Genomic DNA, 26,963 nt, shown 5'->3' on the forward strand with positions numbered 1-26,963 from the left:
GATAGGGCACTAATAGGTCTGTAAGATATACAGGAGCTTGATCATGCAGAGCTTTGTATGCGAACAGGAGGAATTTAAACTTTATTCTAGATTTTACAGGAAGCCAATACTAGAGTAATATGCTCTCTCCTGTTAGTATTCTAGCTGCAGCATTCTGGATTAACTGGAGACTTTTTAGTAAATTATTGGGACATCCTGAAAGTAGGGAGTTACGATAATCTAGTGTAGATGTAACAAATGCATAGAAAGTTTTTCAGCATCAATCTGGGCCAAGATATTACGGAGATGGAAAAAGGCTGTCCTTGAGATTTGCTTAATATGAGAATTATAGTCAACATTGGTCAACTTGAGCTTTAAATCTGAATTTTTTTGTTTGTTTTTTGGAAGAACAAAAAAAATTATTTGTCTGGCTAACCAATAACCTTTACATGATGTTAGTCTATACCTTTTTTATTGCTACTTTCAAATCTACACAAATAGTTCCCCAGCATTAATTTGCTCATATGAACTCTACAATCACACACTTGTATACAACATAATTGTTAACTTTTTCTTCTGCACAAAAACATAGAAAAGTTAGTATTTTAGTAAAAAAAAATATTGACAAAGATTTCTCAAAGATATTTATTTTGTTATCTGCTGCAATCCCCCCCAAAGACCTGCAAAATTTGGTAAAATACCAGCAAGTGAGCATTGACGTATTGAGGAATAAGAGACACTATAATTTAAAAAAAAAAAAAAAAAGCAAGTGAGAACACAAGAATTAATCGAAACCATTGGGTCACATTTTGATGAAGGTTAATATGAGTGCTAAAAGATGTTAACATTATGAGTCAGAGCAGCTACAACAAATTCAATTCCCCAATAACCCTTTAAAGTCTTATCCTACATAGACCAATCTAGTGCACAATCACGCATGCTCAAGGAATTATTGGGAACAATGAATGCATGTATCTAAATAACAAAAAAAAAAAAAAACAGCTCACTCTTATATTTCCACTTATGTTCATGATAGCAAAACTTGGTTTTTAGTTTTGACTGATCAGAAAAGAAGATTGAAGAATCAACCTCAACTTGGCAATGTACCTTTCATACATGATATTGCTATTTGACATTGATGTATTTTTAGTGGGACACAAGAGCAGTTTCCTGAGATAAGGTAGACATTTAATCCCTTTTAACTGAACTTCTAAACAGGGGATTAGTATGTGCTGAGAAGCAATGACTCGATCAAGAGCTTTTAACAAAGCTAAATCTTACAACGCTAAGATCTTGATTGGGGTTTGATTGCAAGAGTATATTTTGGGCTCCCACCGCAAACCTCACATTCTTACCAGGTCGTCCAACATTATAAACAGTTCTTAAACAGAAAGCAAGAAGTTGCTAAAATGGATACATGTTCACATGTGAGAAGCCAGAATTTTAAATCCCAAAATATTAAGGCTCAGGAAATACAGTTATGCCCCAACCTTGACATTCAACAAAAAGCTTAGTATTACAGGCCTTTTTCTCCACCATGTTATTTTTTAATAAGATTGTATGTCATAGTGTATTAATGGTCATGTTTTGAAATACAATAACAAAAAAGCTAATAATAAACACAATTGGTACAAACAAGACATAAGAAGGTAAAACCTACAATTACTTGATGTTCCTCTTAGAGGATTAAAGAAAGTTGCTATCCATAAAGGACACCTTTTTAATAACTTTAAATTGATATATTAACAAAATGTTATAGTAAAGACACTATGCATTTACAGTCAGGAACAGTCCAGGTTCTCTCAGCAGGGAGAAGCAGAGTTGCTCAGTGCTGAGCGTTACATCAGCTGGTCTGGAAGAATATGGGATTGATGAGGTCTGAGCAGGGCAAGCTGCAGATGTCCTGTCCATTGATCATTCTGATGTCATCAAGGTAACTGATATGGCTCTGTATAGGATAATCTGAAAGTCACAAAATGGATGGTGTTGACCCAAAAGCGAGATTCTGCCTTTCACAAAAGACAAGACATGGGAAGAAAAACAAGGCTACATGCAAGTTTCTGACTCAGCAGTTCAAGAGTTTTATTTTTCTAATTTTCCAGACTTGAGAAAATAACATTTAGAGCATGGAGATATTTCAGGGTTTAGGTCAAGCAATGGAAATCATTTTCATTCCATTTATTAACCTCATCACTGCCCCTTGTCTTTATTGATCAGAACATCTCTTGTGAAAAAACTATGATGTGCTGTGGGTTTGCTGTGTCAACTTGGAGGGCCAAGAGAAAGGGAGAAAAGCGGAGGAACAGTCACAGCCTTAATAGCATGACCTACATCAGGCCACATATTTTAAAAACAAACATTTAGACTAAGACCCTGTTGGTTACACATGACAGTGGAGCCTTTATCTTGCAGATATGAACAGTGTGCAATCAACAAGCTTCTTACCATGATATTAGCTCGCTGTGTTGTTCCATCTCTTTCTGAGCATTTTCTCCGGTAGGCCGTCTGTCATCCTCTAAACACACAGGAAACAAGTGTAAACATATAAGAAAAAGTCAGCAATTTATGGAAACCCAAAAGCTCTTTGTGCATTTTTTTTCAAACCCTTACACCACCATTTCCACAAATTTTGCTTTGTCTTTTTAGCGCTTACCATAGAAAGAATTAAACAAGTGACAAAACATAATTTAGGTTTGGCAGGAAAAACAGAACGATTGCATGAAACGTATCTTTAGACATTTCTTACCACATGGATTTCCTTCTACATCATCGAGGAGATTTGCTGTAGAGTTGGCAGCGCCCAATCTGAGAAGGCGTTTAGTAAAGAACAACAGCAGAGCCTATCATGGCCTTACTTCACTTCCTGGAACCTTTTTAGTGTCGGTAATTGAGGTTTCAACACCAACACTAGGTGTTAAAATCAGAATCAACTTTATTGGCCATGTAATGCATGTTATACACATTTGAATTTGACTTGCTCTCTGTGCTCTCTCTAATAATGTAAACATTAAATAATCAACTAGAAAAAAAAATATATAAACAAATATAAACAGTAGTTAGACTAATATGTGCAAAACTAACTAAAATAATATAACGAGATAATAATAATAATAATAATAATAATAAAATAATAGTGCAGTAGTGCAGTGATGAGTAGTGCAGGTGAACATTTAAATTAAATAGTATATACATGAACATTCTCAGTGACAGATTGATCCAGGGTTGTTATGTTTAGTTCCAGGGTTATTTCACAAAAATAAGTCTGACACTCTTTGACTGTTTAGTGTTGATCAGAGTGACAGCCTGGGGGAAGAAACTGTTTTTATGGCGGGTTGTTTTGTCGTACAGTGATCTGTAGCGTCTGTCGGAGGGAAGGAGTTTGAACAGATTGTGTGCCGGGTGCGAGGGCTCTGCAGTGATGTAAAATCTTATTTTACGGTTGTTAGATTTAGTGTTTTGCATTTAACACATTTGTTATATTAAGTGGTTATAAAACTTATAATTGTACTGTATTTTCTAAGCTGTTTTTAAGCTTTAAAGGTGTGTTCTCACCAAACGTGACTGAAGCGACTAGATTACATTCAAAATCAATGTAAATGACGCAACCTCACGCAAACTTCATTTAAGCAACGTGACTTGCATGATTTGAGAGACTAGTAAACTTTCAAGCAAATTTGTCAAGCGACTTTATGAGACAACTCCGGCCATCACTGTCTGTACAGCCGAGCAGCCCCTCCCTCCCGCTACAGCGAGAAGAAGGCCGCAGCGGGAGGACTGTACACTTCCTCGTTACCGGGGCAAAATTAAAGCAATTAACTCCTTGAATAAGCCTACATTCTGAGTGATCTCATTCTTCAGTAACTCCGTAAGTTTATCATTTAAACTGTAAAAGCGGCGCCGTCTATGATAAGTGCGGTAAACGTACAGCAGGAAAAGAAGCGATCAGCCCTCTTGATGCAGCAGCTCTCTCAGCGCAGCCACCGGCTCCATAGACATACTATTCCCTAGTCGTTGCGTCACTGGCACAATGACGTGATGAGCGACCTAAAAGCACCAGTATGTTTAAGCGACTCATCACGGGCGATTTAAGCGACTGTTGTTGCTTCAGTCGAGTTCGGTGGGAATGCACCTTTAGGTTGAACAAGCAAGACAAAGAGGTTGTGTATAAACAGTGAATAACAATTCAGTATTTTTATTATCTTGTGGCATGATAGGAGAGGCTCTCAATGCCAGCCTGATATAAGCAAGAAGATGTAAAACTAGTAACAGCCAAATGAAGGGAAAAATTGTTGAACTGTTAATCTTAGTGATTTTTGAGGCATAGTACATTTTCACTCCAAAAAACATGCTCCCTGAAATTGCACGTGATGACTTCATCCTGATACTGTCTACTTGCTGGTATCTGCTATTTTTGTTTCAGGCAATTAGGAAAAAAAAAAATGCAAACTCCACAGTAAAAAGTTCCCCAAGAATTCAAATCCATGACCTCGTTTCTGTAAGCAGGGCAATCGCTAAATGGACTTGATTTTATATAGCGCTTTATCACCACATTGAAGCAGTCTCAAAGCGCTTTACATATCAGCTCATTCACCCAATCACTCTCACATTCACACACCAGTGGGACAGGACTGCCATGCAAGGCGCTAGTCGACCACTGGGAGCAACTTAGGGTTCAGTGTCTTGCCCAAGGACACTTCGACACATAGTCAGGTACTGGGATCGAACCCCCAACCTCTTGATCAGAAGACGACCCACTACCACCTGAGCCACGGTCGCCCTAGAATCGCTTTAGACTTTAACGATTCAAATATACCATAATGTGTTTTTTAGTTGAGTGCAGTTGTTTGACTCTAGCATTGTATTTAGCAGAAAGTCTTGGGTTCCATGTGTTGGGTGAATTTGGAACATTTGTGTGTGGAATTAGAAACGAACCAAGTTGTTTCCAAGGAAGCTGCTAAGTTACAGCAGACTCAAATGTCTGCCAGACCCCCATTGGATAACCAGACGTTGACGATGGACTTTTTTTTTGACACCCCTTTACTTACTGGTAAATACATGCACACAGGTAATTTGATGTGCTGGTTACATGAACTCTGATCAGATCACTGATACTGAATGAGTGCTTTAATCACTCAATAAATACAATAAAATTTGTATGACTCCCATCGATCAGCAGTTTAAGAATACAGCAAACATACACAAAATAGTAGCATACAAAGTAAACGTTAAATACCATAACATTAACTAGTGTAACAGTATATACAAAAGGGTTTAATTTGCATTGGCATCAATCTGATAACTTGGTGTTCATGCATCTGCACCTAATATTAGTCAAAAATAGTCAAAAGTATAACAATAGCAAGACAAATTCCTTTGTTTTTGTTATAGACTAAAAACATTTGGGTTTAGGATTAAAGGATGAATGTGAAACATGAGTTCAGAATTCCGGCTTTTTTTTCCGGTATTTACACTTAGAGGTTTCACACTGCTTTCTCTGTTTAGGGAAATCAGTTTCAAACTGGCAGTTTTTTTCCCCTCACCCCTCCTCTCCTCCTGTTGTTGATCCCTTTTTCACCTAAATATGTGGGCGCCGCAAATGGCTGCTCCGGTGTGTTGATGTGTCTTCTTTCACTGCAACTACCAAGTCAAATTCCTCGTATTGTTCTAAACTGTACCTGGTCAATAAAGCGCTTCTGATTCTGATTCTGAAATAATCTTAAATAAGATGTGTTATTTGGCGGCAAAAACTGACCCATCGATATCACCAAACTGTTGCATTTTTCATTTGTGATGCTAATACAGGCTTTAACCACAGCATCTTTCAGGTCTTGTTTTTGTTGATGTTTCACCCATTAGTCTCCTTTTCTGGAGGTGAGATGCATGCTTTATTGGGTTAAGGGCAGGTGATTGACTTGGCTAGTCGAAATCCTTTAGCTTTTTCCCACTGATGAAGTCTTTTGCTTTATTGGCAGTGTGCTTTGCGTCAATGTCCTGCTGCATGAGGAACTTCCTCTCAATTAATTTGGATGCAGTTTCTCTGTGAATTGGCAGACAAAAGGTTTCTGACACTTCAGAATTCATTTTGCATCTACCACCAGTTGCGTCATCAATACATAAATGAGCCTGCTCCACAAGCAGCCATACAAAACCAAGCCATGGCATTACCTCCACCATGCTTTTCTTGCCCTCAACAAAGGCAGGCGCTTTTTCTCTCGCTCCCTCCCTTTCGCTGCCCTGCTTGCTGCTCCTTTGTCTTGTAATGTCTTTTGTCAGAATCTAATAGGAGCCCCTCTCTGCATCTCTATCCAAACCCAAAATTATGGTATTGATCAACTGGTCTCTCAATGCAATCAACAAAGTTTTTTCAACAAAAAGAATGGGCAGAGGTGAGCCCGCCTGTCCTGACGGAACGTTCTCACCCAGATACACGATGGACTCCTGGGACAAGTGGAGGATCGTGTGCCTGTCTATCCTTTCCGTTGAGAATGTTGAAGACGTCTACATATTAAAGTTATGGTAACAGGTATTCTGCTGATTGGAGCTGGCAGTTTTCTGATCTATCGCAAAGTTCAGATAATGTTGGCAGCTTTTTTGGGAAGGCTACCTGTCATGACTGATGGGGTGTGCAGGCCTCTTAACCACTATAAAAACTAAAATTCGAGTGGGAAAAAGTTTTTTACTATAAAAGTCAAACATTTTTAACAAATAATTTTTATTGCTTGTATAGCAAATCTAAACTAAATCTGAAAAAACGTATATACAGATGAATCAAAAAACACAGTTATATATAGCTATTTACAGTGAAATGCAAGCAATGTCTCAGGCAATTTTGTACAACTATTTACAAAAAAATTATTTGTGCCTCATTGTGTTGATATAAAACAATAAACAAATATACTAGACACTACACTCCAATCTCACTCACTACACACTAAACAGTCAAATCACAGTAATATTCACTATTGTCTCAAATCTCTCAACTCACTCTCTCGTCTCTGTTTACCTGTCGCTTGAAAACAAAATTCCCGCTATATGTGGACATTAAGATTGGACAATGGCCTTCTTCTTCTCAACCAATAGGAAACAGCTATAATGTGACGTTTCAGTGTTGTTCGAACTTGCTGCACAGCACTTTCGCTTTAGACGCGCTCTGCAGCGTCTTCCTGCATGAAGCAGTGAGAGCTCAAGAAAATGTCACAAAAAAAAAAAAAAACACATTTTCCCTCATAACTCCACTTCTATTTGGCCTATCATGATTTAAAAACTGGTTTGTAGTTTGACATCCGCACTTTTGACACAGGTTGAAATGGAGTTCCAAGGACGCAGAGCGCTATTGGCTCTTTAAAACGATCATGTGATCAGGACGCGCCGGCTCGTCTGTCGGCTCCAGAGGGTTAACACTCAGACTCATGCAATAAAGGAACTCAAGAGCAAGCAGGATGCAACTTTTGAGCTTCTATGTGGGATGGAGTCTTACATGGAGAAGTTGAGAGCCCGGCCTAGAAGTTATGGCCACCATATTAGATGTACGGAGACTCCAAGGCTGACAGAAATTGTGCTTGGCCTGACCGAAAACAAATTGTTATTTTCATTGGCTCCCCCAAACAACCAGCTGTCTCAAGGCTGGCTTATCACTCTATTCTCCAGGATGCTTGTGCCGAATGACTCTCCGTCCTCTCCTCCACAAGTCCAGCACTTCTCCCACCCCTGTCCTCCCATGTTATGTGATTGTCTTTTCATGTTTCTTGGACAGGATGAAACTGAAATGTAATTTTGTTGCTCTGTAACATGTGCAATGACAAATAAAGATTGATTGTATGCTTTGGATAATGGAGGGGACTGTATCTGCAGGTTACCACAAAGGATACGAATTATGCTTCAGGAGTGTCCTCCTCTTCGACTTTCTTCTCTTTGTTTTTTCTGAAAATGTCCTCGCAATTTCAAACAGCTTCTTTCTTGTTGCTGATGAACACATTACCAAATGAACAGCATTAGTGTTTAGGGCCTTGTATCCTTTCCAAGTACCAAGTGGTGTTGTCTGTCTGAGAGTAGACTTACATTTGCCCATGTGTTTGAGCTTGTCTCTGAAAAGGGCATCGTCTGAGACGGCATCCATGGCAGAGGCAGAGTACTGTTGCCCTGCACACAGAATCAGTAGTATTGCATGACTACCCTCACATACAGGCTCAGACATATTACACATGTCCCACCAAAAGAAGATATGACAGCGATTGCATACCAATCGAGCAGCATGTACTGAAACAAACAGAATCAAAAAGCTTGGCATTAGAAGCAGGATGTCTACCTGTGGAATTCTCCATATTACATGAATGAGTGGACTTTGATTTCTTTGATTCATACTTCAAGCGATCTAAAAACAGAGAACAGATGTTATGTACACCAATGTGAGGAATTGACACATGTTGAGCTCTGGTGTAATGGTACAATGACTGTACTGCGAAGCCATATCATTTCTATCTGGGTACCATTGACTGAAGAAACATTATGAAGTGTTGCAGCTTTGTGACAACCATAAAATTACAATGTACCATCTTAAACTAACATCTAAGCATAAGTTACAACACAAACGATACTGGGAAAACAACTATTCCGACTAATGGCATCCTTATGCTATTTTGTGTCACTTGACAAAAAGATGATATGTTAATCAGGTTCTCTCAATGAACCATTTCTAAACCTCTCTTGCTGTTCTCAAAGATGGAAAAGACAGCCTATTTTTCTGAGTTTTCATGTATTGTCCTCCCTGACATGGCAACAATGTTGACTCCCTAATCTCAAAGTGGGTTAAAGAGGGTCAAAGCATATACCTCGCTTAACTAGTTAATTGTACGGCTGAATAAAAGAACACTTTCTTGTGAATTCAGAAAATAGTACTTTGAACAGTGTTGGTATTGAATGTTACGATAGATAAAGCTGGCATTAGAAAGAGCAGAGTATATTGAAGTCATTTGGCACACTTTGAAGTATGTCAGGGAATGTCTTACATGTCTAAGCAATGGGCAAACTTTGAATTTTACTTTGAATCTACTGCAATTACCCTGAAAAAAAGTGATGCAGTTGTACCTCTTTCTAGAGCAATGAGGAACTCGCGGTTGCGCTGCAGCTCCCTCATAAATTCCTCATTCTGGAGGAAGAGGGCAATGCGCTCGTCTTCTAGATATTGTTTCAGCTTCTTTTCTTGCTCCGTAGCTCCGGTATTCAAGCCTGAGCCTCTGGCAGTACCTGTAGCTCCCGAGTAAGAAGGGAATGATGATGAAGGCTGAGACGGACTGCTCTGGGAGCTCTGCCAAAATAAAAACAAGATACTTGAATGCCGTGCTTAATAGGTACAATCCCAATCAGCTCTATATTCATTAAAGCTGCAGTATGTAAAATCCTCTCTCCGCTCCGTTTTGAAACCGAAACTTAGTCTCCTTTACCAGTATCTTTTGTGAATGCTCTTAGCAACTTTTTCCTCAATAGAGACAAGTGACAAATGTATGGACTTTATCTTGTGTTATTGGAGGTTTTTCTGGAGTTGTAAAGACTCTGATATGAATGTACATATCACTATCAGCTCGTCCCCGCCACAAGCACACAGAAGCGGCTGTGATCTCACCTGTATGCCGCTCAGTGCAGCGTGATAACCATCATTCTGCATCCAGACAGTAAAATTAGTTCACCTTAAAGAGGAGTTATGGTGAAAAAAAATCACTTTGTAATGGTTTTGCTACAGGGATATACATCCCTTTAGCCTCATTCAGCGGGCCAAAGTTGAAAAAGTTCTGTTTCCTTCCTCCCTTGTTATTCCATCTTTTGTAAAAAGTCAACTCCAAATGGGCAAGTTAGACTTTTCCCGGCATGTGATGTCACCTGCCGGAAACTCCTCCTCCTGACAATCCTCTCTCCTCCTACTATGAACATAATACACACCTCCTAGAATGTGAGCTCCTCCCTCTCAAACTATCTAACAGCTAAAACAAACACTGCGGTTTAATATAGAATATATATTATACTTTGCCATATATGTAAATGCAATCTGCACTACTTTTTCTGCTGCTTGTGTCTGCAATCTTTGCAATCGTGTCACGAGTCACTGTCTCATTGTTTACACCCATCAGCTGTTGGCAATACGTGCTAATGCGACACCAGCCTATGCAGCGAGACCCGACATCCCTCGTGAACTAAGAAGGGATGTCGCGCAGGGTCAAAGCGCCGAACAAGGAGAAGATATCAGCCTAGTTCACAGTGCTAACGCCGGACTCTGTTGTGGAATCGGACTTTTACGTGGTGACAGGACGACGGAGAGCGGTAAGCGGAAAGGAGGGGGTATGGCTGTGTTTGTGCATAATAGATAGTGTAATCTGGGGCACATCACTATCAAGAGGCAGTTTTGTAGTAAGGACATTGATGTGTGTGTCCCTGTGGAGGAAGAAGAGGAAGAGGATGTTCAGCCACTGAAAGGAAACTGACTCAAAATCACAATAGCTGCTTAAATAGCCATGTGTTTTACTGTAATGTGCAGTTTTTTGCTGAAAACAATAACAAGAGTGTGTGCATAGAAAAACAGCTAGTGATCAGCTGTTGTGTGGATAGCGTCTACAGACAGGCCTCCTCATGAATTAGCTTAAGTAAGCCCGTTTTTAAAATTGCTCTGAAAGTGGCTTTTCAGAGAGCTAAAACTCAGGCAAGTTTGGGAAAATAAACCTCAAATACTATGTTGTTGGGGTTCTTAGAACAAATGGAGATGGGCGGAAAAAAGCATAATACTGAACCTTTAACAACCGGTGCTACCAAGGCGTACCTACATTATATGATCTTATCTCATATCACCTACTGCTTCTAAAGCTTTCTAGTCCTGCACAGGCGTCACTACTCTTAGACCTATTGAATAACTTTACAATAGAGCCCTAAAGCTATTTGATAAAAGAACACATTTGTAGCATCACTGCAGCTTCCTGGAAAAATCTTTTTTAGCTTTAAAAATATTAAGTTTATTTTTAATTCCATGTGTGATTTTCAAAACTCTGCACGGATTGTACCCACTGCCCCTAGAAGAGTTCTTAAAAGCCAGATCGAAATAGAGAAACCAGAGCTGCCACAAGAGGAGACTGTGAGGTGCAATCTCGATGTGCAAGATTTGCCCAAAATGTGTTGTACCTTCAGGACTATCAAGAATGAAACAATTAATGAGTATAAGTCACTTGGTATTTTAAAAGCGCAACTAAAAGACTGGATTTTAGATAATCAAACATGTGAGCATCTGTAACTATATTCTTTCTAGGATTTCGGTGTGTGTAGCTGTGTTTTATGCATGTGATACGTATGCATAGATATTTATATGGTTTTTGTTGTTCTGTACTGTTAATTTCTTAAATGTTTTCTGTTGGGGACTGTGGATAAAACTTAATTCTTGCCAATCCCGGCGTATTTACATGCATACTCTACATAAATGTTCATTAATACGCATTGTCCCATCTAAATAAATAATTAGTATAAAATAAATAATAATAATAATATCACTAATTTTTGGATAAACTAATCCAGCTTTGATGAACTGTAATATCAGCAGTATATTGCTCAAGCCTACATCCTTAATAAATCATTGTTTGTAGATTAAAATTTTTACAGGATTTAACCAGCCATTCGGTCGGATGGGAAAAATCAGCGTCTGTAGAGTAAGACATGTCGATTTTTAAGTGGGCCTCAGCATTCTGGAGTTTGGGAATGGCTCTTCTAAGGGTAAAGAATTCAATGGAAACATACAAAAATATTTCTTTAATCACTACCTACATTTAATGAGCTACTGTAAACCTTATTCTTTTACATTTCTACCTTGATGCTGTCCAACTGTTGTGGCAGGAGCCGAAGAAAATGATCAGGAAGATTTCCAAGCATTGGTGGGTTCCAGTTCCTGTAGCTTCCCACTTGCTGGTGGCCCGGGGGTGGTTGGACTTCAAAACTAAGAGAGAGACAGTAGCCAATGATTACATTAAAATAAAACAATGTACTAATACATGTCTTGTTTATATGTCTGTTGTGTTGTGACTGCTATGGACCTTGTATGTGTCTGAAATTAAAGTTTTGATGATGATGATGACTGCCAACAAAACTGTGCCTTTCTAAACTAATGGTAAATTTTGATACCAGTAAACAAATAATTTCTGTAGAGCTAAACCTGCTTATTTTAGCCACTGACAGAAGACAGAGTGAACCCTTGCATAGACTATACTGTTCCTAACTGATAACTAAATGGAAACAGCAGGAAAATGATTTGCTGAAATAGTAATAGCACTGTCATTCATGTCACTGCCTATAAACACTTTCATCAGGTAGTGATTAGAGACAAAATCAAACAAAATTTAAATTTTTTGTGGCCCATTAAATTTGGCCATAAAAAGCTTATCCCTTGGATATTTAAAGCCTAGTGTGTAAAAGAAATTTCTTCTTACCGTGGTGGGGGAGTGGGTTGGGCTTCTAGGTATTTCCTGTCATAAAAGTGCATATCATATGTTGGTGGAGAATAAACTGGTGGAGGTTCTTCATCTGAACTGTCAGGCTCTAGAGTTCGCTCCAGAATCTTAAAAGTAAAAATAAATAAATACATCAAATTCAAACAAAAAAATAAAAGTCCCACAATTAAAATGTGGGTATACTGAGAAAAAATAACGTACATAATATTATGTATAAAGAATATGAAATAGCAGAATAAAATAGATAGAAAGTACAAGAAAAACCTGCTCCCCATTTACGAATATAAAATTACATGTTTCTATTGGGTTCATACATCTGACTCCAGAGGAGTCTGTCTCACCAGTTATGAACCTTCTCTGGTATAAACAGAAATGTTTCTGTCCTTTCTGAATGAAATGCTTTTTTTGCTGAGAGCCATCAGTCCTTATTTATCCATCACTGCTTCGTCCCACTCATCCCTTCTTAATTTTCTTAGATTGTATTGTCTGAATCTCTCCCTTTCATAGCTTAATTGTAGGTTTCTTTTACTCAAAAATTAAATCTCTTTTTCCTTTCTTACGTTTTCTTGTGTGATACTCTCCTCTGTATCTGGTCAGAGTCACAATGTTTACCAACAGCCATGCACAAACCAGAGAGGTATTTAATCAAAGTGCTCTCAAAAGAACCTGGGGGCTCATTTGTCAACTAATTGTATTGGCTATAATGCTAAAAAAAAAATTTAAGCATCTTTATGTGATGCATAATTACTTTTACAGCTTTTACCAATGTATTGCAGGCATCTCACTATGTTGAACAAACTGTTAATTGCACTACAATCTGTTAAAATAAATGAAAAGAAAATTTGGGCCTTTTTGTTTTTTTTTGCTTTTGCCCCGTTATATTGAACTCGTACCAAACACAGACCCCAAAACCAAGGTACGTACCAAACTGTGTCTTCTGTGAACCAATACACCCCTAATCTGAGCAATAAAATTACTTTTAAGCAGTGGTTGCGATGGAGCACATAGTAAAACAATGGAAAGTACAATATAACCGGGCCCATGAACGTTCAAGAACTGTTCCTCAGAGCAGACAAGCCAATGCCTAATACAGAGCCTATCCCACACCGTAATGTCGCTGCCATTCAAACAAAACAAAGAATTAAAGAAATTTAAGGGAAGTCTGCCTCTCAGCTATAAAAAAGTGACAACTGACAGATTCAACATTTTAAAGTTTATTTTTGCACATGTATCTGTGCAAATAACATGTTTGGGATGTTTGTCAGTTGATCCTTTATGTAATTCATGACTTTAGTCACATCATACGTCAATTCACACATTCTTAGACGGATTGCTCCAAGATTGCATAAGAATGAATAAATAAAGAAACTCCATGAGATCATTTAGAAACACAGCAGGATAAACCAAGCCTGCCCTTAAACCTGGTCGGGAGCTGGTTTGCAGGGCAGACTGTCTCCATGGCAACTTAAGTGTTTTTTTTCTTTGATGAAACTGCTGTTCCAGTTACATCCTGGTTTAACTGAGCAAAGATTTCTTGAAAAAAAAAAAATACTGATTGGCTGGAGCCTTGCTATGATGGCAAGCCTGCTTTATGGTGGCACTTAATTGTAATGAAAATCTAAGAAAGCCGGAATCAAGGCGATAATAGGTACTTGTTTAAAAGCACCACAAAATTGGATCGCTTCCTCTGTTGCACATTGAATAGCTTTGTAATTAAATGTTTTAATTATAAACTCGTGGCTTGTTACCATCCTTTTCATAATAAATTAGAAATGTTGAGACCTTCGGGTGATATTTTACAAAGATGAATTTGTAAAAGAAACATTGCTTCTAGTTTAGTTTTTGAAGCAAAGTTCCATGTGAAGTTGAAGTAAGTCTTTAGCATCTCTAACTCCAGTTAGGTCGATGTAAACACTGTAAAAAAAGTATTTATATGGCATACAGTACCGGTAATTCATTAAGAAATGAGGCAACGCATGTGTGCATACCTTTTACATCTTGTCTAATGCATGCTAAGAGATTCCATCATTTTTTAAATTTTTTCTTTAAGGATCGTCACTCTTGGACCTCCAAATGGAAGGTAGTATCAGAAGTAAGGGTGTGCGATCTGACGATATTAGATCGTTAAGGATTAAAACATGACAACGATCTCCCAAATCACGGAGATCGTAGAACCGTCTGTAGTTCACATTTTAACCCTTGCGGTGCAGTGCGTCATATGTCTGTGGTCCATACAGAGAACATCCGCATGTTTTTTTCTCTGCCAAATCACAGCATTTACTCATTATCAGAAGTGGTGCAACGGATCATCATTGATCCGTGATCCGCACGGATCTCTCTCCACGGTTCGACACGCACGTAGTCCGCGGATTGGTTGATGGAAGGAAAAAAAACTACTTTTTTTTTTTAAATGAACCGCGCAACATTAGCAATGCCTTGATGAAGCCTGTTTCATTTGCGACATCTGTGTGCGTACGTGTGCGAGTCTTTGTGCTCGTGCACGCACGTGACTGAGAGCGACCGTACCCACGCATGTGTGGTTCGCGCTCCTGGTCGTGTATCTGTGTGTGATTGCGTGAGAGTAGAAGAGAAACACACACACAGGGAGAGAGGGAGAGAAAGGATCAGATCTGTGTGCGTGAGCATGTGCAAAATAAGTCCGTGTGAATGTCATCATCTTTATGCCTCCTTCATCCATGTCTTTTAAAGCTCTTATTAAATAAATATTAGCTCGAGTCCGGATGGCCATCCTTGACTATTGTAGGAATTTGAAATTATAAACTCAGATCTGCTTTTTTTTCTTCTTTCATTCTTTTTTTGATGATGTGGGCATAGGCTAGTGTTTAATTCACTCTCCATGTTTAAAAAAGGTGTCATAACTTATTTTTTTCTCCTCACACTTAAGTGTATGGTAAATACCTGTTTAAAGGTTGAAGGTGTCATGCCTTATATTGCATTTTTATTTGTTTTCATATGAATCAAAATTTTATTTAAGCATTGGATTGACACCTCAAGTTAAATGTTTGTATTTAATGAGCAGAAAAAGGTTGCACAAAGTGTTCTACAAAATAAATGGAGAGCAAAGTTAATTGTCTGGTCTTTTTTTTTTCTTCTTCTGCTGATCAGAAAAATGTTCCAATCCGTGACTCAAAACCGTGATACCATCCGAACTGTGAGTTTTTTTTATCCGTTGCACCACTACTAGTCAGCATGTCAGCATTACAGACACCGAAGAATTATTAAGCACGTAAACAGGGCAGAAGTATCATCCATAATATCACCCAGGCCTAATGTCACCAAAGCAGTAACGTTTTATCTTGTAAAGGATATTATTGTCAAAACTGTGTGAAATGAGGTGTTCCAACCCTGCTTAAAGTAGGATTTTATTAATATGAGTGTGTTACCTCAATAACAAATAGACATCACTAGGCTGATTATTATGTTATGTAGCCTTGTAGTGTTGCTAATGCTACACTGGTTTTAAGTAGGTGAATTGGTTTCTTTTATTAGTAAATAACTTTAAAATAGTCTAAATGACTTTAATGAAAAAAATCGTGATTGTGACTTCACAAATAATCGCCCACCCCTAATCAGAAGTATCAGACAGAATTTCCAAACTAGCCTTACCACAGTGTGTCCAATTTGAGAACACTAAAGAAACTAACCTTATGACTATATTGGACTAAACACACTGACAAAGCAATTTTATTTATACAATGACTTCCATTCATGTAATTATGATTAATCTCAAATTGTGGGTTTCTTGGATCTGTACGCACTCCTTTAACTGATTAACTCTGAGTATGTGGAAGTGAACTGCATTTCTTTCCTTCACCCTGCCTTCTATCCTATTCCCTCCATAATGTAGATATTGTGATCCCAGTGTTCCATTTAAATGTGAAGTCACTGTTGTGCTCTCTCTGTTCCTTGTCCTGTAAATCATCCTGTTGTATATTGTTTTATGACTCGCCTTGTCTTATTGCTACGTGAGAAATTTTTCACATCAGCCTGTCTAGGAACAACAGATGGAAATTAGCCTATGGCTATAATCTGACATATTTTTATATGTTAAATAAGATTTACTGTCCCTATCTAAATAAATAAATAAACAATCTAGTAAACAAAAATATTTTGGTTACATTATCATAAAGACACTGCATTAGGCTGAGTTTCATATCAAAATTGGTGTCTTTTTTTTTTTTTTTTTTTACATTTTTACTGACCTCCGGTGGGATGCTGTCATCTGAATCTGAGCTATCACCCATTCCCTGACCATCAATGCTCATCTGCAGCAGCTGGTCAATGGTGGCATCCACAGCTCCGTTGTTGGAGCGGAGTATACACTCAATTACTTCATAGTCCATAGAGGGGAACATAGTTTTGAAGTCCTCCATGGCTTGGTTGAACTCCAGGCGTCGGACCTGCCGATTGGGTCTGCTATTGTTGAGCTGCCCCGGTCCAGCGCTCTCATCATTTCCACTGCCACCATTTCTGGATCCTCCATTGCTACTGCTGCGCTTGAACAGGCTGGTCATCCTCAGGGCCTGGTACCACGACTGCCAACCTAATGATAGGATGACTTATATTTCCTATTAAGCCCCTTCAGTATCTCTTGTTTTCCTGCTTCTCTAATCAGTTTCTCATTCTAACAAACATGGCACACATTTGATGGGAGTTTACCCAAGGCAACACGTTGTTGAGGTACATTCAGCTTGATGGTGCCGTCACTAGCTGAAGAGAAGAGTCATAGTCTAATCAAAAGCCTTCAAAGTGACACTGCAGTTGTTACCTAGAGAGAAACGAGATAGGCAGTGTGTTAGCAAAAACTTTGAAGAGAAAGACAAATGAATTATTGTTGTTGTTATTGAAGGGTATGTACTAAACAAGCATCTGCAAACTAATAAAGATTAAGATGAGTAAAAACACAGTCAGTGATCACTCCCTGTCATGCCCCTTTCTTATCATGCAGTATATGGTAGCTTGGGCCAATTGTTCTACCACTGTCAGCTGCTTTTTAGTGGAGGTTTGTTGTTGTTGCAGTCTTGTTCTCCTTGTAAAGTTCAGCCTCTGTTTTAGATGCTGGAATAAGTTTGTTTTGCTGCTGCCTTTTGTTCCAACGGGCTTTAGGCAAACCTTGCAGTGTGCGCCAACTTGTTGCACATCTATGGCCATAAACCTAAACCAATTCCAGACAACTGCTGATACTTGGTCGTGGGGGGGTGGCCTGGGGTTCTTTGGCTGCTATTGTTGCTGCCGGCTTGGCTGCACTTTTGGGTCCGGGGTCACACCTGTGTTGACAGAAGTTTCTCTTGCTTGACATTGGTTGTGGATGCACTGACATGCCTTGGGCTGTGGGATGAACTCGTATCGGGCACAAGCCAAGATATGTTGATTCGAAATATTAGTTCTATTTCATCCCTACTGAAGCACTGAATGATTATCCTTGCGCATACAGAGAATTTTAATAACGTCACCTGTGACCTCCCGGTGAGTCACGCGAGTCTATATCATCACGTGACAGGGAGCTCAGTCCATTGTCACCTTCTCGCACTTAGGTTCATGTGTGGTTGGGTAAGCAAACCTTGTTTACAAAACTGTTGGTTTTGCTACTGTGCTTGATGCGAGTAGCCCTGTCACTGCTTGCAGTCAGAGCTGTGAGTTTTCTCGCCCTCCGAAGGGCTGCACAAGCCATTTTCTGTTTTGATTCGCTGTAGCTGAGAGCTCGGCTCGTTTCAGTATATAGCCGCCACGACGTGTGTTTACCAGCCGTACTCGGCAAGCTTCATTGTGACAAAACCATATTCTGTCTTCTGGTTATATATTGCAGTTCGGCAGGCGTGAATCAGCCGTGCTGGCGCTTTGATTCATGTTATGTTATCTTAGCCGCTTAATGTGCATTTAAGGCGCTAAATTAATTTGATAAGGCTGTGTTCAGCTTCTTCCTCACCTGTTATTATTACAGGGCCACATGGTGTCTCTCCTTGACCTGGCCCACGGCTTAATACCTGATTGGGGTAGTGCATGTGCGTTGACAGGGTCACTAGTGGCGTTTTCTGCTCGACCTGACCCTGCTGCTACACCTGGCGTGGATGCCTTTACTGTGTGACTGGTGACGTCTATATCCTACCAGACCCTGCTGCTAGCACTAATCTATTGAGGGGCAATTGTTTAATTACTGACCCCCTCTGTACCCCTCTCACCTGGTGAGTGCTGGTCTAATTACAGATCACTAGTGGCATCCTCTGCTCCACCTGACCCTCGCTGCTATCAGAAATAATGATGCCTGAGTCTCTGTGTTGCTGATCATGCATGGCTCAGCCTGACGATGGCCATGACCTTGGCCCTTTGCGCCTGGGAGGGGAAACCATCTACGGGAAGCCCTCTCTGATGGGGCATGCCCCAATTGTGCCACTCTGCCCCGGTCGGTGCACGTGGCCAGTTTGGCTGCTGTCAAGCCCTTGAAATGGACGTCCAAGGTTTTCCGGACTGTAATGATTAAACAAAAGCAAATGAACGCAAGGCTGCATCAGTTATTTCACCAGGGGCCAGAACATTTTACAATATTAGAAGCTATCAAGTTATGATGAACCTATGATGTTTAAGATTCTACAACCCCTGGCATTGGTGGTCTCGTCCACAACAACACAATTTTTCTCCACTTATATTCTGTAACACTGATGAGACATGTTGATGAACAGGTGAAGCTGACGAAGGCAGCACACATTTTCAGGGAGAACCCCAGCACTTCCCGAGAAACGAGTGGAGCTTCACTGACACAGTACAGTTAAGCGGGACCTGTGCGCTTCGTATTTTGGAGTGAATGATGGGTTGCGTAATGTTTTGGGTGGCTGCTTCCACATTTTGAAGCAGCCAGGACATCCACCAAATGAGCGGTCCTGGGAAACATTTCCTCACAAGCATCCTTTGCCTCACAATGACGCGTTTCATCCACATTCTGTCAATTTCCACATTCAACAGTAGAGTCCGTTTTCATTGCTTTATTCCGTGATTCCGTCCTTGATTCCATTACCGTGAAAATTATAGGGCCCTACACAATATGCACAACTGTAGAATCACATTGCACTCTCAGCTTAAAATAAATGACTCTTCCCCACCCCTTCCATTATCCTACCCCAACTCCCTCTTCGCTGTTAATTTCTCCCTCACCAAAACGTGACATTACCCTCTCTTTCTATAATCTCCCTTTGATAAATTTTTTCTTACCCTTCCTAAGGAAGGGCAGGTGATGGTCACAATTATACCAGGGATGCACCGAATATTCGGTGGCCAAATATATTCGGCCGAATATTGCAAAAAAAGCCACATTCAGCCTTCGAATTAGTGAGTTAAAAGCAAGGCCAAATAGTAGCGAGTGACGCAATGACGATGCAATCAAACAACATTCAGCAGTGAAAGTGATTTTAACCCCAACACATCTAAAAAGCCATGTCTGGAAGTACTTTGGATTTTGGTCGGTAGAAGGTAAATTTGTGGAGCCGTGAGATAAAGTAGTATGCAAGCTATGTAAGATGCAGTTAGCATACCATTCAACCACTAGCAACATGAAGTTACATCTCGAAAATGTGCATCCAAAGGAGCTTGGCATGATGTGTGGAACTACATCTAAACAGCCACGTCTTGACACTTATTTTGCACCGCCCACCACAAGCGCATTGTCTGCGACATGACAAGACCATGGCTCAGGTGGTAGTGGGTCGTCTTCTGATCGAGAGGTTGGGGGTTCGATCTCAGTACCTGACTATGTGTCGAAGTGTCCTTGGGCAAGACACTGAACCCTAAGTTGCTCCCAGTGGTCGACCAGCGCCTTGCATGGCAGCCCTCTTCCACTGGTGTGTGAATGTGAGAGTGATTGGGTGAATGAGCTGATATGTAAAGCGCTTTGAGACTTCTTCAGTGTGGTGATAAAGTGCTATATAAAATCAAGTCCATTTACCATTTCCATTTACAAGAGGCCATCACGCGGAAATTAACATTGTTCATTTGTGAGGACATGAGACCTATCAGTGTCGTGGATGGGGCAGGCTTTGAGGAGTTTTGTCAAGAAATGGAACCGAGGTATCGCATCCCGAGCCGTGGAACAGTCACCAATAGAATCGTAAAAGTGTATAACAGCACCTCAGACAGGATAAAGGAATCAAAGACAAACAGGTGGCTCTTACCATGGATGAGTGGACATCCCTAGCGACAGCATCCTATGTGCAATGGCCTATTGGATTAATAATGACTGGGAAATGCTTAACAATGTGCTAAAAAAAGAGCTTAAGCTAAGCCACACCGCAGAGAACGTAGGTGAAGGCATTCAAGAGATCTTGGACTCTTTTGGCATAGAAAGGGCATCTGTAATTTCCATCACAACGGACAATGCCACTAATTACGTCAATGCAGTGGAGAAACATCTTCAAACAGTGAATATACCATGTGTGGCGAACACAATAAACTTGGCCTTGCGTAAAGGGCTCGGGGTCAGAGCCATTGAATTAGTAGGCTGAAACTGGCAGCCTCACATTTCAACAAATCTTCCGCCGACAGCTACCTCCTCCAGCAAAAACAACTTTTGGGATTAAAAAATGAGAAGCTAATTAATGACTGTCCGACGCGATGGAACAGCACTTATGAAACGATCTGCCGTGCATCAAAGCAGCAAGCAGTGGTGTCTGCTCTCATCTTCGAGAAAAAACTGTCAAGAAAGGAGCTGACCACAAGCGAATGGTCCCTAATGGAAAAGGTAAGCATAGTGTATGAAATGTACAGTAATAGGCTGGACAAATGCAAAACTGTGCTAATATATATTTTTAAATAGGGAGAATGATGGCCCTAGTTTACTGTGCGTGAATGATAATAAGCTGGACAAATGCAAATCTGTCCTATAATATCAACACATTATATTTACTTATTTATTGCAGGTGCAAGAGGCCCTTAAACCCTTTAAAGTGGCAACAGAAACACTTTCAACTGACATATATCCAACAGCATCGGCTGTGCTGCCTTTAATATATGTTCTGCTCACACAACTTGAAAAGCGAACACCAGACGGACCAGAACCACCGGCATTGTCAGAGATGAAGACAAAGATCGCCACAGATCTGGAGAAGCGTTATTGTGAGGAAAAGGGCGCATTTATGCTGCTTAACAAAGCCAGTTACCTGGATCCACGCTGTCATCGCCTCGTTCATTTGAAAGAGGAACAGAGACTGCAGGTGCCTATTCTGGAGGAGATGAAACAAGTGTATGTGGCAAAAGGCACAGGCAGTGAAGCCCCTTGCGAACCCCGTGATCCACAAAAGCAACCCGCAGAGAAAACTGCGTTATCTGCTGTGGGGTGCCTCTTCAGAGACACGTATTGCACGGACAGCCCAGACCAGGAGGACATCAGCCTGCTGCTTTAAAAAGAGATGTCGATGAATGAACAAGAATCTCCAATTCCTGCGCAACAAAATCCCCTCATGTGGTGGAAAACTCTGGGCTCTGGGAGATACCCTCACGTCGCTCAGATGGCAAAGAAATATCTTTCCATCCCCGGATCGTCAGTGTGCTTTGAATGCGTATTTTCCACCGCTGGGAATATAGTAAATAAAACGAGATCAGCACTGGCCCCTTCCAATGTGGACCGTCTTGTGTTCTTGGCAAATAACCTGTCGGCCAGGAGGCCTGATCCGACGCCAGTGATAGCACAGTCAGTTTTGTTTCCTTTTTTTATACAAGCGCCAAGAATGTAGGTAGCCTTTTTCGGTTTTAATAGCACTTTATTTTTATGAACCTCAGGGTATGTTATTTGCTGTCACATTTTATTTCACATTAAACAGAAATATTACTAAAGTGTAGGCTACTGTACTTGAGTGAATAGATCTTCATTAATAAAGTAGGTAGAAAAGTTCCATGTTTACCGCAGCTCGCTCGGAGCATTCAGTTCTATACTGTAAAAAATGTTTGAATCACTGACTGAAGCCTGCTACATTTGGTTATGTGCAGAGAGCGTGAGGGTGCGGACAAGAATACGTTCAAGGTTGTCAAATGTTTTAACTTGAATAAAAAAAAAAAAACAAGTAGTTAACATGTCTCTTTGTATTAATTTGTCCTGTTATTGACCTAATGCACGTTATTGACAACATGCGCCACCAGATATATATATATATATATATTTTTTTTTTTTTTTTTTTGTGGTCAATTTAAAAAAATTAAAAAATTTAAAAAAATAACTATACATGTGTACACGCCTGCACGCATGTCACGGAGACGGTGATCGACAGTGAAGTGCACCTGATCGGCGTGTGTGTGTGTGAGACTCTCTACCTGGGACTCCACTCTCCTCCGTGCCTGTAAAGATCCGTCCTTTTTTCATGTAGTGGTGCTCCGTGAAAAGGTGATCAGCTTTAATCATCATCCCCTGCTCAGTGTTTAAACTGTTGCGGCTGGCTAACTAAGAATAACTCAGTCTGTGGTGTTCTTTAGTTCTTTTTATTTCCAGCCTTTTGTCCGAGCATCATAAGTACACATTCACAGTCCGCAAGCTACCTCAAGCACAACCGTTTTAGTGGGAACTTCCGGTTTACAAAATAAAAGTCGGTTGGAGCAATGTTATAAGAATGTTACATTCGAACAACATCTCATCAGAGCTACAGAAGTTCCGTGGATAAAGTTCTTCTGTTGTTGTGGATGAGACCATCGATGCCAGGGATTGTAATCTTAAACATCATAGGTTATTGATAACTTCTGATATTGTCAAATATTATGACCCCTAGTGGTGAAATAACTGATACATCCTTACGTCAAAAACATTCTCACCGGTAAGAATATGTAATCTCACAATAGAAACGACAAATGCCCATCTCGGAAATTAGCGAGGGCCACAGGCCATTTGTCCTTCATTTTAGCCAAGAACGCCCCTAAAAGCCTTGTTCCATGGGCCAAAATTGACCCCAAGATTGTTGCCAACAACTTATTCCCTGGAGCAGAGCGCTGTTTACGGAAGCTCTGCCACAGAGCCTCCGAGGTGTGCGCCACCGCTCATCCGCAACCACACACACACAGACAGCAATGCTCATCACGACTTACCTGAAGCTGCCGAGCTGCGATAGATCACGGGCCGCAACTTGTTTAAGAAGAGACACCCATCCAACAAAGGGAACCAATCCAATTCCCAATTCCTCCTTCAGATCCACCCAAAGTTCCACAAACACGTGGACAGATACCAACCTGCAGCAACGATTATGAACTGGAAACTCAACTAAAACTAACTACGCTAAGCTAACCCACCGACACACAGACTGGGTTAAGAGCTAATGCTACCCACTTCATATAAGGAATAGACCAGTAAAAAGTACACAGATTACTGTCATAAAGCCACAGACAGACACTGATTTGTTTATGGTCAGATTTACCACTTGTATGTACGGATAAAAGCCAACTTGTCACACGTGTGAAATAAATATCTTGTTTCACAAGACAAAGCTGGTCCCATTAGACAGTAAGGTAACTATTGTGATTTTTACACCTAAATATACTGAGTGAATAAATCATCAAGCTTGACCTGGTTTAATTATAGGAAATGTATCAACCGTAACTTTATGTAACTCATAAACAAGATTCAGCAGCAGCAAAAACACTAATGGAGTTATTTTTGCTTCCCATTTTATTCAAATTTATTTGTGTTTGTATTAATGCTGGACGATTAACCTTAACCGCATCGATATTGTGGTTTTCACAAATGTGATAACGTAACCTCAGATGCTGGAGGTTTTTTTCTTCCATCTTCATCATTTAAGTGCTAGATATTTTCACCAATCAGAATCGCCAAGAACCGCCTTCCTGGGCTACTGGCCAATCAGAGATGGTTACAGAACACACGACTGTATGCGCTGCAGCGAGTCTCAGTTACCCCTCAGTTGAGTGCGCTAACAACTGCACTAGGGCCCAATAAAATCCACATTAACGGAATCGTGGACAGAAACACGTAATCAACCAATGAAAACGGAATCTACCATTGGACACAGAAATGTGAAGAAAAGGAAGTTTTGTTTTTTTTATTTTTATTTTTTTTAAATGGGGAAATGTTTCGGGGACCACTTATTATGGTGCACCGTCCGCCCCCCTCCCGTCCAGACTGCTTCAAACACAGTCTAACTGCACTAAACACCATGTAAACTGCCAAAAAACTATGCAAATCATCATTGATCTTAAATCAGAGAAGACCAGTGCACGCTTAACTTTAACGTTTCTCGTGTAGCGCTGCTGCGCTCTGTGAAAACATGATCGGCTTTAATCAGCTTCATCAATACCAGAGATTGCAGAGTCTGAAACACCGTAGGTTAATGATAACTTTTGATACTGTAAAATACCCTGGCCCCTAGTGGTGAAATAAGTGGTGCATCCTTGCGTCCGTTTGTTTTTGTTTAATCATTACGGTCTGGAATGATGTCATCAGGATAATTTAAATTAAGTTGATCAAAACTTCATCAATAAAGCTGCTCAGATTCAGTAAACCATAGATCCCTGAGGGGGAATATGGTGACATTAATGCTGCTCTCAAATATCTTCATATGACATTAATAATCAAAAAGGAGCAGTCAGAATAATCCATGTCAGTAAAATGTATATCTACCTTTAATTGTGTCAATCATTATTTTAAGTTATATTTTTAATTTTATTTCTTATTAGTATTTATTTTGTTTCCTCACATGAGTTAAAAACTAATATCTGGAAAAAAAAATGTATTAATATATATATTTTCTTTTAAACTGAATTTTGAAAAATGAATGTGTAAAACACTGAATTTGGGGGAAAAAAATCAAACACTTATGCATTTAAATTTATAAAATATTTTTAAAAATTTAAAAATGTATTTATTTATTAATAATTTATATTTATTGTGATTTTTATCGTTATTGTGATAAATACCAGAAATAATCGGGATCATTTTTTAAGTCTATATCGTCCATTCCTACTCCTACAACACAATATACTGAAATAAATTCTAGTTGTGCTGGCCTGTGACACTTTTAAGGTCTTTATGTAGACGTGTTCATGATGGAGAGTAGAGGGTCTTCGGCAGTAAGCCCACTTACAGCCAGTTCTGCCTGTGTTTCCCAGACCAGACAAGCGACCTACTAGAATGCAAACGGCATTCCTGATAACACAGCTTCCCTGAAAGGATCAGAGACACCTTTACCGTTGACCAAAAGCAATACTATTATGTGACAGTAGCGGCCTTGAGCCATTAAATGGGCATTAGCCGTGTGTTAGCGGTTTCCTGCTAACTAATCACAACCAAACACAGACGGTCCCCAGTCCGGAATGCATTCACAGGCCTCGGTCAGTAACTCTCAGTCGTTACTAGTACCAGACAGACTGCATTAGCCGACGTATTTTACACAATATTCGTGTAAAAACTATATTTTTGCGGTCAAAATAAGGCACGCACGACGACAAGGTTTCCCATATTATATCATATCGCGGCTCAAGTGCTTCTGTTTACAAAGAAGGAACGAGAAGCTCCGCCAGCTGACCGAGTCCTGCGGGGTCACAATACCGAGGAAACTAACCCCAACAACGGAGTAGCATGGACCGTACTCACCAACAGAGGCAGCCAGAGTCCCACTGAGGTGGTTTTACCTGCACCGTGTCGGGGAGACTGGAAGGCCAACAGAAGGTCAGCAGCTGGGTGCATTGTCAATGAGGAACAGAGGGTTCGGAAGAGCCATTAAATTTAGCCTGCAGCCGGTGTGTCAGGTTAGCATCAACACACACACAGTCAGCTTCAAAATAAAATACCCCACAAGCTGCTTCCGAATAGTCTTCTTCTTCTAATGGTTTCCGGCAGGCTGTACACTAAAAGAAGCGTAATGCTGCCCTCTTCTGTTCTCTTAGATTCACTCCATTTTAGATTCTCAAATAGAGGTTGGTAGATTGGAGATACCTCACGACTGCCTTATCTATTAAAATCGACTCTGTTCTTGGTGCAAATATTGACTTTATTGAAAACACTGTCAGCCCAAGAGTTGAAAGTTCTTTATATAACATTCCCCTTTCTACAGAATAACATCCACAGGCCAATAGAACATGGGAAATAGTCTCAAGTTGACCACACTGACATAATCCATCCGGATGTTTGCCTATTCGATTTAAATATGCAGCTAGTCCACAATGCCCCAGTCTTAATCTGGTTATTTTAACTTGATTTGATCGGCTAGTTGCCCACAGGAGTCTAGTGCCCTGCACACAAGATTGACACTTAAAATAATGCCTCCCTCTAGACTCATTCTCCCACTCCCTTTGCCATTGCTGATACACAGTAGCTTTGAAAACACTGACACACTCAGCCTTCCCCAATCGGACCACATATTCAATTTCCGTCTCGAGAAGAGCCTTCTTTGCTAGCCTATCAGCAGCTTCATTCCCCACAATACCTGAATGAGATGGGATCCAGGAAAAAACAATACTAGACCCCATCAACTCTATCCAGTGAAGGCAACACAAAATCTCTACCACAGTATC

General features: G+C 40.1%; 1 protein-coding gene across 2 annotated transcripts; it reads right to left on the reverse strand.

Moving 5' to 3' along the window:
- Positions 1-610: 610 nt before the first annotated feature.
- On the reverse strand, positions 611-26,244 carry cuedc1b (CUE domain containing 1b). Of its 2 annotated transcripts, XM_028465440.1 has the most exons (12): positions 26,044-26,244; positions 17,133-17,241; positions 16,676-17,016; positions 12,432-12,559; positions 11,815-11,941; positions 9,064-9,283; positions 8,285-8,350; positions 8,038-8,118; positions 7,848-7,941; positions 2,726-2,784; positions 2,425-2,494; positions 611-1,941 (listed from the first exon to the last, which is right to left on the reverse strand). In XM_028465440.1, coding segments are annotated over exons 3-12 (1,158 nt in total). In that variant the 5' UTR covers positions 16,988-17,016; positions 17,133-17,241; positions 26,044-26,244; the 3' UTR covers positions 611-1,940. The 2 variants fall into 2 exon arrangements, with proteins under 2 accessions (XP_028321241.1, XP_028321240.1); XM_028465439.1 differs by having other exon boundaries at positions 16,676-17,241.
- Between the last annotated feature and the right edge of the window lie 719 nt (positions 26,245-26,963).

This window comes from Gouania willdenowi, chromosome 13, assembly GCF_900634775.1.
Source record: "Gouania willdenowi chromosome 13, fGouWil2.1, whole genome shotgun sequence".
Taxonomy (NCBI): Eukaryota; Metazoa; Chordata; class Actinopteri; order Blenniiformes; family Gobiesocidae; genus Gouania; species Gouania willdenowi.